This window comes from Acanthochromis polyacanthus, chromosome 1 (genome assembly GCF_021347895.1).
Source record: "Acanthochromis polyacanthus isolate Apoly-LR-REF ecotype Palm Island chromosome 1, KAUST_Apoly_ChrSc, whole genome shotgun sequence".
In the NCBI taxonomy this organism is placed as follows: Eukaryota; Metazoa; Chordata; class Actinopteri; family Pomacentridae; genus Acanthochromis; species Acanthochromis polyacanthus.
In genome coordinates, this window is record NC_067113.1 from 28,045,988 (window position 1) to 28,059,542 (window position 13,555).

At 39.4% G+C, this 13,555-nt stretch overlaps 2 protein-coding genes across 4 annotated transcripts in view; both read left to right on the plus strand.

Moving 5' to 3' along the window:
* Positions 1-8,229, plus strand: part of stxbp5b (syntaxin binding protein 5b (tomosyn)) — a 33,857-nt gene extending 25,628 nt beyond the window's left edge. The window contains 5 exon segments of the mRNA XM_051949703.1: positions 1,725-2,082; positions 2,213-2,378; positions 2,748-2,859; positions 3,224-3,444; positions 4,667-8,229. Of these exon segments, the coding sequence (XP_051805663.1) occupies positions 1,725-2,082; positions 2,213-2,378; positions 2,748-2,859; positions 3,224-3,444; positions 4,667-4,708 (899 nt within the window). The 3' untranslated portion in view covers positions 4,709-8,229.
* Positions 8,230-9,182: 953 nt separating this feature from the next.
* The window catches only part of sash1b (SAM and SH3 domain containing 1b), a 62,155-nt gene continuing 57,782 nt past the window's right edge, over positions 9,183-13,555 (plus strand). The window contains exons 1-2 of one of the 3 annotated variants that reach the window (XM_022216959.2): positions 9,183-9,777; positions 9,881-10,483. In XM_022216959.2, the coding sequence (XP_022072651.2) occupies positions 10,028-10,483 (456 nt within the window). In that variant the 5' untranslated portion in view covers positions 9,183-9,777; positions 9,881-10,027. The remainder of the gene's footprint in view (positions 9,778-9,880; positions 10,484-13,555) is intronic. The other 2 variants (XM_022216958.2, XM_022216961.2) reach the window with 2 other exon arrangements.

Genomic DNA, 13,555 nt, shown 5'->3' on the forward strand with positions numbered 1-13,555 from the left:
ACCTTTGGCCTCTACAATTTAAAAAAGGTGTTCAAAGTGGTGGCCATTGGCTTCCCTTTTATGTTATGTTGTAGATGTCACTTGTTGATGCTACATTCAAGAGGGTAATGCAATCTGTGGGTAAAACATCGTACAACAGGACACAGTGTTATTGGAATTTAATCAAATTTCAAAAAAGGGTATCTATATGTATAGAAGTACTTATGCAAATTCAATATTTATGCTAGTTTTTCTTTTCCTGATGTGTGTTTTGGCTGATTCTGTATGTTCACTAGCAAGTCCACAGTATCAAAGACCCACAGATAGTTTTACTATACTGAGTGCTAAATGGTCACATATGGTACACATGGGTACAGTAATTAGCTGTAGGCTGGATGTGGTTTAGAGATGAAGGGCACATGAATACAGAGCCTGTAAAAAGTATTCACCCTCCTTGGAATGTTTACCTTTTATTGCTGTTCAACATCAAATCATGGCCAATTGAAGTTTTTTTTCACAAGAATTTACAAAATGTATGCTCTATATAAAATCGATTTTTGTTAAGTAATGTCAGCAGGATCATGAGTGAACGGCCATTTTCCAAGTCCAGCCACAAATTCTCAATTAATTCCAGAACATTTACCTTGTTGTCTTCAAACCGTTACTGTAAAGCTTTGGCTGTATGTTTCTGCTCATTGCCCTGCTGGAAAACAAATCCTCTCCCAGTTTGCAGTTCTCCTGCAGACGACATCAGAATGTTCTCCAGGATTTCCCCATACTTTGCTGCATTCTTTTTACCCTCTACCTTTACAAGCCTTCCAGGGCCCGCTGCTGAGAACCAAATAATGATGCCGCCACCACCATGCTTTAGGGTGGGATGGTGCATTTTGTGATGAAGTGGAGGGTTTGATTTCCACCAAACATAGTGACAAGTCTGATGGCCCAAAGGCTGGATTTTGGTCTCATCAGACCAAAGGATTTTCTTCTATTTGGCTTCAGAGTCTCCCACAAGCTTTCTGGCAAGCTGTAGTCAAGATTTAATTAGAGCTTTTTTCAACTGTAGCTTTCTCTTTGCAACTCTCCCATAAAGCTTTGACTGGAAAAGAACAGACAGCAGTTGCTTTCTGCATAGTCTCTCCCCATCAGTCACTTATTTTACATTTTATATTTTTGATTGACATTATTTTGTCAAAATCTGTTTTCTGTTTGACATGCAAGTCTTTTTTTTTGTCTGTGTGTGTAAATTATTGCCAAAAAGCCAAATTAAATTGACCATGATTAAATGTAAAAAAGCAATAAAAGGCAAAAACTTGTGCTACATTCAACTAAAACCTCATAGTTTGGGCTAAGCTTACAGTAGTTTAGGTTGTCTTTTGCTCATGTTGAAAATTGCAGTATATATTGTAGCACTTCATGGTTAAATATTAACATTTCCTGAAGATTGCACTTAGAAAGGACCAAACCAGTGTTATTGTATTAAAAGTAAGCAGAATAAGGTTCATTACTTTAACTGAAGCAGTAAATCAAATGCATGTGGGAGAGAAAGAAACATGGAAATGATTTTATTGATTTCCCATCACAGTTATTGTGCAGATGCTCTAAATGAAGATGTATAACTCACCATCCTGTACTGACCTTTTAGTTGACCTTGAATTAAGGACTGTAGCACTGAGCAACGATTTTCTTTATATTCCATGGTTATTTGAATTTCTTGTCTAAATGAAAATAATACCCCGCATTTTTAGGCACTATGGCCCAACTCAAAGGAGGCATTTTGACGATGGCTCTGCTCGACGCTGCTGGAACTCTGCTGCCCCCTTCCTACGAGCCATGGTATGACCCAAATGCCTCAGATGAAGAAAAAGAGAAGAGCCGGAGGCGCAGGCCAGCCTCCCCTCCTTCATCACAAGAGGGCCAGGACACCCAGTTTGCCGTGCTGTGTTCGGAGAAACAGGCCAAGGTGGTGGCCATGCCCTCCCAGACCCGTCTCTACAAACACAACATCACAGAGACCTCCTTCGTGCTGAGAGCTGATGTCGTGCAGATGGCCGGGACGAACTGCATCACCTGCTTCTGTGCTAACGGCCACATAATGACTCTCAGGTATCATCATTTCTAGCTCCTACTGACACAGTGTGATCTCACAGGAAATGCATAGATGCAGCTTTTCAAAAAAAAAAAAGCAACCTGCAGGCTGCCGGCTTTATATCATCTGTTGTTTCTGTGATCACAGTTTGCCCAGTCTACGGCCTCTGCTGGATGTGAACTACCTGCCGCTGACAGACATGCGGATAGCCAGAACGTTCTGCTTCTCTAACCTGGGTCAGGCTCTGTACCTCACTTCACCTACTGAGATCCAGAGGATCACCTACAGCCAGGAGACCTGCGACAACCTGCAGGTCAGATACTCTTGATTTGGAGGGAAATTTTCAACATGTTATAGAAGATAGTTTGTGGCTGCAGATAATGTTTTTTTATAGACTGAAGTAGTCTCTGTGTGTGATTTAACACACATTTTCAATTTTAACACACTTTTATTCCTTTTTGTCCATCTGCAGTATAACCTAGCATCATGACTACAAAAGAATCTTTTGGTTTTCAGACACATCAGTAATTATCCTTATACCAAACATCCTCTAGAGGAAAGCAGAAATCTGTGATCTCTGTCTATGTAGATCCAAAAATCAAATGAGTCTTTATAGCTCAGCCTGTGCATTTTCGGGGAGAATATATTGAAACAAATGTGCTGATGTTCGTGTCTTTATCAGGAGATGCTCAGTGAGTTATTTACCCCTGTGGAGACACCAGAGGCTCCAAACAGAGGTTTCTTCAAAGGCCTTTTTGGTGGAGGAGCTCAGTCTCTGGACAGGGAGGACCTCTGTGAGTACAGAATACCCTCCTGTATTGCATAAGGATTCCTACAACCTCTTACTCTACATTTACATTAATGCTTCCATTTAAATGCAAAGTGCATTTAGTTTTTTTTCCCATTAGTGGCACTTTTGAGACTAGAGTAGATTCAAAATATTTCTTTCTCAAATTTTTGCTGCTATTTAGGTATTTTTTTATGTCATGCTATACTGTGCTTTACTATGTGGAGATTTAGGGAAACTAGAGGACCAATTCCGACATTTTTAGGAAGTGAGGGGCGACTTTTCGGCTACTGGAGGATTTTTTTTTTTTATCACTAGAATGATTGATTTTACTTGAATTATGTGTCGATTCCTATTTCTGTCTCTGCTAGTCGGTGAAACGGCCTCTGGTAAGGCGTCTCGTAGCCTGGCGCAGCACATCCCCGGCCCAGGCAGCATGGAGGGCATGAAGGGAGCAGCTTCAGGAGTCGTGGGCGACCTCGCTCGTGCCAGGATAGCGCTGGACGAGAGAGGGCAGAAACTGGGCGAGCTCGAGGAGAGAACGGCCGCCATGATGGCCAGCGCAGATTCCTTCTCCAAGCATGCCCACCATGTACAGAAATCAGTTTAAGCACTTCGAACAGGGGTGTCAAACTCATTTTAGTTCAGGGGCCACTTTCATCCCAGTTTGATCTCAAGTGTTCCAGACCAGTAAAATCACAGCATAATAACCTGTAAATAACCACAACTGTAAATTTTTCCTTTGTTTTAGTGTAAAAAAAGTACATTCTGACAGTGTTTACATTTATGCCTCAGTTTATCTTTTACACATTACAACTTCCAGATCACAGTGTTTCTGCAAAGGCACAAAACCTTTAGTCACAGGTATCTGGAACTGAATGATAGACTATTTTACTTTATGATCAAAACAACAAAAGTCAGATTAAATAAGAGAGAAAAACAACAAAAACAAGGGAAAAAATTCCAAAAATGAAACACAGAATGACAAAAAATGCAACAAAAGACACAAAATACAGCACAAAAGGAAACAAACAATGAGACAAAACAGTTACAAAGTGACAAACAAAAAGGGCAAAAAATAGACAAACGGCACAAGTGGGACAAAAGCAATACACAATACAACGGAAAACCAAAACACGAGATGACAAAAAACACAAGCGAGACACAGAGGAAACACGAAACGACAAAAATGAGAAATAAAACGACAAAAATATCAGACAAACGTCAACAAAAAAAAGGCAGAAAACCAACAAAAACAAGGCAAAAAATTATAAAAATGAGATGCAGAACGACAAAAATGCAACAAATGACACAAAAAAGACACGAAAAATCTGACAAAAAAGTTATAGTGACAAAAAATGGACAAGCCACAAAAATGACAACACAAACGAGAAAAAAAGAAACACAAAATGACCAAAATGATACACAGATCAACAAAAAAAGCAAAACACAAAATGACAAAAGCATGACAAAAAACACAGGCGAGACAAAACGACAAAAATGAGAAACAAAACGACAAAAATATCAGGCAAATGACAAAAAAAGGACAAAAAACAACGACAAAAAAACAATGAGCGATCTAGTATTTTACTTTATGATCAAAACAACTCGTCATGGTCTAGGAATCATTTTACAGGGCATAGTTTTAGACTTTACAAAGTCATATAAGCTAGACTGAACCCTCTGGAGGGCCGGTTTTGGCCTGTGGGACGCATGTTTGACACCCCTGCCTTAGAACATTGTTTTGGTTTTGTTTATTTGTTTTAAGCTCAACACCTTCCTAACTGATTTTTTTTTGTCCCTTCTCCCCCCAGATGATGCTGAAGTACAAAGATAAAAAGTGGTACCAGCTCTGATGGCAGCGTGTGGAGCTTCGGACTCTGTAATCACGCACACCAGTATCTCTGAGGAGCTGCAGGTCCCTCTTCTTCTTCTCTATTTCTCTCCACCAGGGTGGGGTGGGGGGATCCGGCTCAGCAGAATCATGCTTCTTTTTTTCCCCTCAGCACAATATCATCACTCTGCATTACCTCAGTCACCGGAGGACTGCTGCAGAGGAGACACTGGCCGACGAGAACGGAAAGAAATGGAAGAAGAGAAGCTTTTAAGAATCTCTCTCTTCCATTTCACCACAGAGCGATGATGATGATGATGATGATGATGATGATGTTGGTTTACCATCAGACCAGGAGAGGAGGGGGACTTTTCATATCCGTCATGCACTCGTATACGTCTCACGAATATATATCTACACACCTTGCTGTTTTGTTCAGAAAGAGGAAAGACAATTCTGCAAAAAAAAAACAAACGAAAATGTGCTCGTGGTGGCCTGACTGCAATTGTTTGTTTTCCTTTCTCTGCCCTTTATGGTGTCTGCCAAACACAGTGGACTTAAATGAGGAGAAAAGTCTGATGACCCCTTGTCCTTCAAATCTAGTCAGTTCAGAGAACATGTAAGTTTCCGTAGGAACGATTGAATCAGTGAAGCACTGTTTGTGTTTTTGGTCTAAATTATTTTTATGAATTTGTCCTTTCCCCTTTTGTTTGTCTGTTTGTCTTTTTTTGTCAAGAAAGGGCCTTTCAAGCACTTAGAACAGTAACATAAGAAAAATGGACAGGGAGATGATGAATCTGTTGCCTCTCACAGAATAAGGGCTGGTAGTGCACTAGTTCATCACCGACCATACCTTTCACAGCATTTTCCAATCAAGTTGTTTTAGGTGAGAGAGACAACAAAAAAAAAAAGCTTTCTGGAAGTCACTTTGCTTTTATTTTGAAATTGAGCTATTTATTGGAGCAGTATAATAGAAATGAAGTAAAAGAAGGTTTGTATGTTGGGAATTAGATTTTCTTTTGTTTGATTTAAATGCACAATAAAAGTGCTGAAGATGTTTACCCGCTAAATGAAGAGTTTACATTGATCCATCAGAAAAACGAGTTGATACACTGGAATTAAACCCCCGAAGGTCCTGCATTCTTACCTTTCGAGGGGCTGTAGCTACGTGAAGGACGACGAGTCGACGGGCAAGACATAGATTGTCCTTGATATAATTAGCATAAATGTATATTTTGGTTACAATTTTATGTTTTTCTGTGACAAAGATCTATTTATACGCGATCATACGGATTTGTTTTTTGGCATCCTGTCGTAGCCGAAGTCGATTTTTGTTTTTGTCTTAATGTGTAGGGGAAAAAAAGCATGCGTCTCTTTACAGCACAATGGAAGTGATAATGCTGTCGTCGTATTTGTAGCTGCCAGTAGAAATGACCAAGCACAACACGGTGTTCCACACAGTGCCATTGGTCATCTCTCTCTCCGAAAAACCGTTCACTCAAAAATACTGTTTCTCTTCTGCCTTTGCCTCATGATGCATATATGCTAACCTCTACCTATGTGTATATCTGTGTGTTTGTGAACATACATATATTCAGGAATATGTGTATGGGCGCCACTGTTTATAATACTACATAGATGCAGTGTATTACAATAGGTCTTTTGAGGTTTTTGTTTTTGCTTGACCGTGTTTTTCAATGTGATTAACTAGACTTCTATTGTAATTAGATTTCTTTCTCATGAGGTGCAAGGATATGCTGCTATTTGTGTCAATATAGCAGCATCATCTTCTGTCGGTCTTTTATTTTGAAAAGAGAGACAAGACTTTGTCAGTCCAGATTGCTGCCAAATGTTGTAAATAGCGGGACAGCTGGACACAAATCTGACAGTGCAGGTTCAGGCAACGTGACATACTGTACGCTCGCGGCCATGTTCTTTTCTGACACCAAAGAGTTGCTTAATTTCACAGAGTTGTCTTGATTTCATTTAGTTTTTTTTTCCACCCCCAAATGGTAAAAAGTCAGTCAGGATGGATTGACAACAGTCTGCTGTGTGTGAGCGGGCGGGTTTGTGGGGTGAGAGCAGTAGATTGGCTTTGCTTCTCGTTTCTGGGCGTGGCACCTTCATTCCTGTCCCAAACTGCTGTACATGTGCAAAGTGAATTTGAAGAGTTTCATTCCAAGATTTTATATCCACCAAAGAAAATGAAGCTAACTGTGACTGGAAATTGAAAATCCATCGAAGGCATGAAGTAAATGAAGAGACTTTTTCTTTTGATTTCAGACTTTAGAGTATTAAATCTTGTACATGTAGGGGATGTCGAGTTATCAGTCATACCAAAAATGTTTTATCCAAAATGGATATAGAGCATTTTGGAATAAAACCCTTCACTTTCAGACGGCTGGTTCTAATCTTCTCTACTGTGTTCTACTACTGCTGAGATGTAAACCCATTAGGAAGAGCGGTTATGTGGGTTTTGCACTATTTTTTGTACTTAAGATAATTTTGTTGGTATAAATTTTTTTATTGTGTTTATTATTTCATGTCCCGTTTTTTTTTTCTAATTATTTCCCAAAAGGACCAAAACATGACAGAACCTATGCTTATCTATGTCGTTTGCCAATTGTGCTGATTGCTTCACTCTCAGATTTGTTTTCAACGTCAGGTTAGTGATACTATGATATATTTATATATTTGAAAACAAATATATATATACTTTTAATTTCAATAATCTATTAAAAATGAATACCTTTAATGTCATTTTTGGGATAGAATACCACACATTAATGTCCAAACAATGGTTGTGCATAATTACCCATCATCCAGACATGACAATACAACATTTTCTGGTATATATTGAACATGCTCATCTCAGATTTAAGCTTTGCTACTGCGGGAGGATCGTCTCCTTTGGGTGGGCCGCCGAGTCTTTCTACAAAGTGTGGCCTCAACTTTAAAGTGCTTCAGTTTGCAACATATATGTCCTAAATGGTCTCTTATTGCACATTGAAGGATGCATGATATTAAGTGTTTACAAACTTGAAACAACCACGTATTATCCCTCTTAGAGATTGTCTGTTCTGGCATTTGTATTAACCCACCGTGTTGAACAAAACCGAAGTTCTCATCGCACATCCAAAGCGTGTCCCGTTTTCATTTTGACCATGCCAATTGTACACGTGTGAGAGATTCTATTTATTTTACTGGTACATCTGTTAATGTTACTGTTTTTTGCTTCATGGGAGCTCTTTGCTTGTCCTGCGCTGTAGAAAAACGCGTTGAAAACCGAAGCTCGGCTCGCAGCAGCGTGCAGGAGAGCTCGAGGGTTTCTCGGTCGCCATACTTCCGTCCATCTGTCTTCTGGGATGAATATCTGTGGAGTTGCAGTATTTTCTCATAGTAGGCAATTTTTGTACAGTTTTATTAAAATAAATTTCACATGGATGTCTGACTTAATCTGCTGCCACAAACAATTTAGACTGTAGATACAGTATATATAGATATTATTGTGCAATGGAAAATAAATGTAAAACCAATCCTAAAGAGTTTTGTCTTGTGTTTTTCTGTTCTGTGATTTCCTGTTTAATTACTGACTTTATTGAAAATATTTTACCAGTTCTTTTGTTCCTAATCAGTTCAGAAATCATTCTCTTATAATATTTTTGCCATTATTTTTCACATGGACATGACTTTGTAGACATGCTTTCTTAACTTCTCTGAAAATCCCTTTATTTAATTTGCGTTCTCAATATGGTATCAACATTTATATATTTAATTTTCTTACTACAACAATTATTTTGCCTCTACAGCTTGTAACATTTAATTCAACATTTCCTCTATTCTGGTATGTGCTAAGTTGTAAAAAGCATTGCAACCAGAATAGTATTGATCAGTTAGGAGATGAAATCTGCATTTTGTGTGTATTTATTGAGCAAAAAATGAATACTGGAATTATCTTTTATTTGCATTCTTATGTATGATTTAAATAATTTAATCAATCTAGTTTCATTTAACCTGATATTTCTCAGGTTGAGAACAGCAGTGAAAAAGGTGATATTATTGGTAAAATACTTTGTGTATTTTCTGGCTTTTTAAAATGGTTTTAACTAAAACAATTATCGATATTATTTGAGGCAGTTAGTGTATGAAATTTGCGCTAACTCATAGTTTTTCTCTTTAAAAATGTGCTATATGTGGAATTGCATTATTAAGTTGTGCATAACATTTAATATATTTGTATTTATCAACGTGGCAATCACATTTACTAGAAAAGGCATAAACTGTGAACACAGATTCTGAATAAACAATAAAAAAAATAAAGTGAGGGTCATATCAGAATTATTTTTTTAATTCAGTATTTATTATTTACTGAAAAAATATTTTATTTTATTTTATTTTATTTCTATCCACTGCTTCTACATTTCCCAGGAGCACCCTGCAGGTGGCGCCAGTGCCCGCCGAGCTCCCGTGGTGCAGCGGGGTTCCAGCGCAGACTGAAGCCCGGAGCAGCATCCTCACTGTCGGACTGAGCAGGCGGATGGAGCGGAGGGACGACAAACTTAAAAACGGTCAAAGCCGGACAAAATGTAAGCCTCAACAAGTGCAGTCTGGACGGCTACAGATATTTTTTAATACTTTAATATCTCTCTTTGTCTTTATATCAGTTATAAATCCTTTTTTTGAGCGCCGGCGTTTACATGTCTTTTGCTCCGGATGAATGTTTGATGGATCTCTGGCTCTGTAACCGTTAGGATGGAAGAAACAAAGAGGATGGATGCACCCGGAGAACACACCAACTGTTAGCGTTACGGTGTTTTCATTCTTCATTTTTTAAATCCATCTTTAACTTCAAAATGAACGTGTTTAACTCATTTAAATAGTTTTTCACCAGCTAATGTTGACTTTACGTTCCGGACGCCGCCGCTAACTAGCTTAAATTTCAAAAAGTCTAAAGCTGACTCGGTTAAATTCGGACTCTTTCGGCTTCCTTGTGGATTTCGCCCTTTTCCTTCACTCAGACTTCACAGGTGGAGCTCATCAGGGCAGAGTGAACCTGTCTTGGCTGTTTTTGCTCCGCAAAACTTCACCAAGGTACACGTTCCTGCCACAGTTTGCATTGTTTAGAGGGCGACTGACAGTTTAAATGTGTTTTAATCAACTTCCTGTTGTCTTTAAATATGCTTTTTTATCCAAGGATCTTTCCACAACTGATAGATGTGTCTCATTTGGAGAAGTGAGGCTGTGTGCAAGGTGGGAGTTGCGTGGATCTCAGCACAGCAGCCCTGTGAATGGAAAAGATGATGCTGATGTTGCATACTTAAGGTAAGCCTCCAGTTTGAAGATGACCCAAGGGCCAAACCTCGTCCTACAGTGGCTGTCCAAGCTCCATCTGGCCCACTATATGGAGTCGTTCCTAGACAATGGCTACGACGACTTGGAAGTTTGCAAACAGATTGGGGAGCCAGACCTGGATGCAATTGGCGTCCGCATCCAGTATCACAGACACAGACTGCTTGCAGCGGTGGATATACTAAAAGAGCAGGATAAAATGAAATCACCAGGCTACTATTTCACCTTAGAGCCTCTGGACGCTTCTACCTGCCACACACACGACTTCAAGGCTCCGAGGTCGCAAAACGTTGGAAAACATGAGCCATCCTGCCCTGGAAACCATAACCTGAGGTTCACAGAGTGCAATGACTTTGTGACTTATCCCAAACTGAAACTGAAGGTGCTTATAAGGGATAAACTTGCAAAAGATGGCATCAACCTGGGACAAGCACCTTACACCCACAAGGTAAGATCTGCACCTCCTCTTTTGCAATACATTGACGCCGTGCAAAAGCTGTCTCATGGAATTTTATATGCTTGCTTTGTTGTGTATGTGATGAAGACTGTGACGAATTTCTTTGATGCTGCTGACGTCCGGTCTCCTTTTATTGCTCCGAGGCTGTGTGGGTGACTCTGTCAAAGGTTTACTGAGTGTTCATTCACTCACAACATTTTCATACTAGGCCTTAAGTTGATTAAATTAGATGTAATTACGCTGAGTGAGTGGGCAACATTTACAGTGTCCTCTGATCTTCACTGTGCTCCAGTTGTTTTATGCACACAAATTCTGAATACATACAGCTTAATCGTCATCACAGAGTCAGTGGATGGTTTTGTTTTTTGTGCCATATGAACTAACAAATTTCCATGTTTAAATGTGTTTTTCAAACTCGAGCTGCCACAATTAAATAGTTCTCAACTATTAAATTAATCATAAACTGCTCTCATAACTGGGTTGAGTGTTTTATTTTTTTGCAGAAAGAAGTCTAAATCCTCCTATTCCAGCTTCTTAAATTAAATTGACTATTTGCTGGTGTTTTACTCCTCAAACAGAACATTTGAGGACATCATCGTGGGCTTTGGGAAACAGATTACATCTAGAAGATTAAATGAGACAATAATTGACATATCGATTGGCAAAATAATTGTTACTTGCAGCAGTATTTTATACAATTATCAGAATGTCATGTCAGAGAAGAGGAAACTCCCACACGTTGCTCTATTTCTTGCTGTGAGCTGCATTGAAAATACAACATTTTGATCCTTAGACTTTCACTGAAATCACAGCATCACGCTACGCAGCAAGTCATTATTTGAATGCGATCAACCGGGCTGTATTCCATGATGAATTGTGCTTTATTGAGATGATTTAGGAGTTTATTTGATCAATTTTGGAATTGATATTGTAGTTGCTGTTAATGAGAGGTTGTTGATTGTGTTTTTTGATAACAGGATGTGCCTTTGGTCACACCTGAAGAAGGCCATGTCCACACGTATCCGGATATTTTTAAAACCGAATATCCGCCCCCCTCCGTTTAGGAAAAAATCTGCGGCCACACGTCTCCGTTTTCGACAAAAATCTCCGCCTACACGTATCCGGAGACATGTACGTATATATCAAGCTTATCCAATCAGAATAAGCTTCTGTCTCGTGTCGTCACTTCCGCAAAAAATAAAATATGGCGCCAGGCTCGTTTGTGTGGACCGACAAGAGTCGGAATTGCTTTTAAATGTTGTTTTGGAGTACAAAGGGAATAAAACCCAGCAAAGTATTGAATTGGGAATCTTGCCAGAGCAAGTATGGGGACATACTGGCATACTTAAAATTTCTTAGATGTCACTCTAGTCTTTTGCTTGTTGTGAAATGTGCAGATCTGTTTAGTTCCCACTCCATCCTCACCTCCCCATTCGGTGCAGCTCGAGCACACCAGCTCACCTTTAACTCTGCTTGTACACAGCAAAAAAATGCTACATGCTGCACAGGATACGATGAACAATGATACAAAAAAAACGCCATAGAGGTATGTTAACCAGGTAAAAAAAATATGACTATTTGGGGGTATTTACCACTTGAATACATAATCTTGTTTGGTAATCTATTGTTTTTTTTTACTGCCTCAGTAGTTATTATGGTATCTTCTATTGTTTGGCTGTTTGTGCTTTGAGCAGAACTCAGTCAGAAAGAGAGGACAACACCAAAAAGCAATTATTAAATTAAAAACACTTTATCTGTTTGAGGCGCAGTGACAAAAAAAAAGAAAATTCTCTGCATATCCAAAAATTTAAGCTACCCCAATGGTTATACATCTCCTGCTAAGCTTTATAAACAGCTTAGCAGGTAGAGGATGCTATGATCCACTGCGGATATGAGCTTTATACTGTATTGTTCACACATAACCTCTGAGCGGGAGTTAAAAATCCTCTGACCCCTGAGGACGAATGTCAGTAGGACAATAGGTCAGCCTGCCTCGGTGACAGATGCTTTCTCTGGATGATACATTCTCTCAGCATGCCATTTAATTTCTGGGGATCCTGACAGCTGCCCTGTATGTGTTCACTGCAAACAGTAAGTTAATGTAATTGCATCGTTACTCTGCTTCGGCATCAACTAAATCCACTCAGTCCACTCAGTGAATGCTCTGATGCCAGCCACAGGGCAATCTGAGTGACACATCTGGATTATTTTCAACAATCTGTCTGACCGTGGAAGGTGTGATTGATGGATTCTGGATTTGATTATATCACAGAAAACTGATGCTGTTTACCATCAGTTAATACGGAGCATATTGGAGTCTGTTGTAGCTGAATCCTAACAGACCGTCAGAGTGAATCCCTGCTGGGCTGCACTGTCGGATGCCACCCCAGAATATCTTTACGCTTTGAGACCTGAAGCGCAGTTTGTGTTCTGAGCGGTGCAGTTCAGCCAAGACACTTTGTTTTTTTAATGTACAGTTGTATTTGCCTTTCCTCAGCAGATACTATTTAAACTGCTGCTCATCAACAATGGATGAATGAACGGCCACTGAGGGACGGGCACGCCAGGTGTAGCGTTCCAGTTTGTCGTCATGTCACAACAAATCGCGGAGAGCATTTTGAGTGTCTTTACACAATGCTTTGTAAGATTCAGTTTTAGAAGAGGACTGTGCAATGTTTGGTGTATTCTCATTTAGCTTTTACAATAAAAATCCACTTGTAAAAGTTGATTTAACCGTCTGTGGTGCCGTAAGCTTTAAAATAGTTGCATTCTGCCTGAAATACTCAACGGTTCCGGCCAGTTTCATTGCTTCAAGCACGTACTGTTCATGAAAGATTCAGAGGTTGCAAACTACTAAGTGCAAAGGCACTTTGTGATTCTCCTCAAGCTTTTCTGCAGGCTACAACCCATACAGGAACAGTTAGATTCAAAGTTTTTTTTAAATAAACATATTTTCTACCTAAAAGCACCACCACGTATGGAGTCAGCACGGTCATACTGAGGTTTGTAGTCCATTCACAGAGCTTCACTCATACACGATGTTACTGAAATAGATTTTACAGT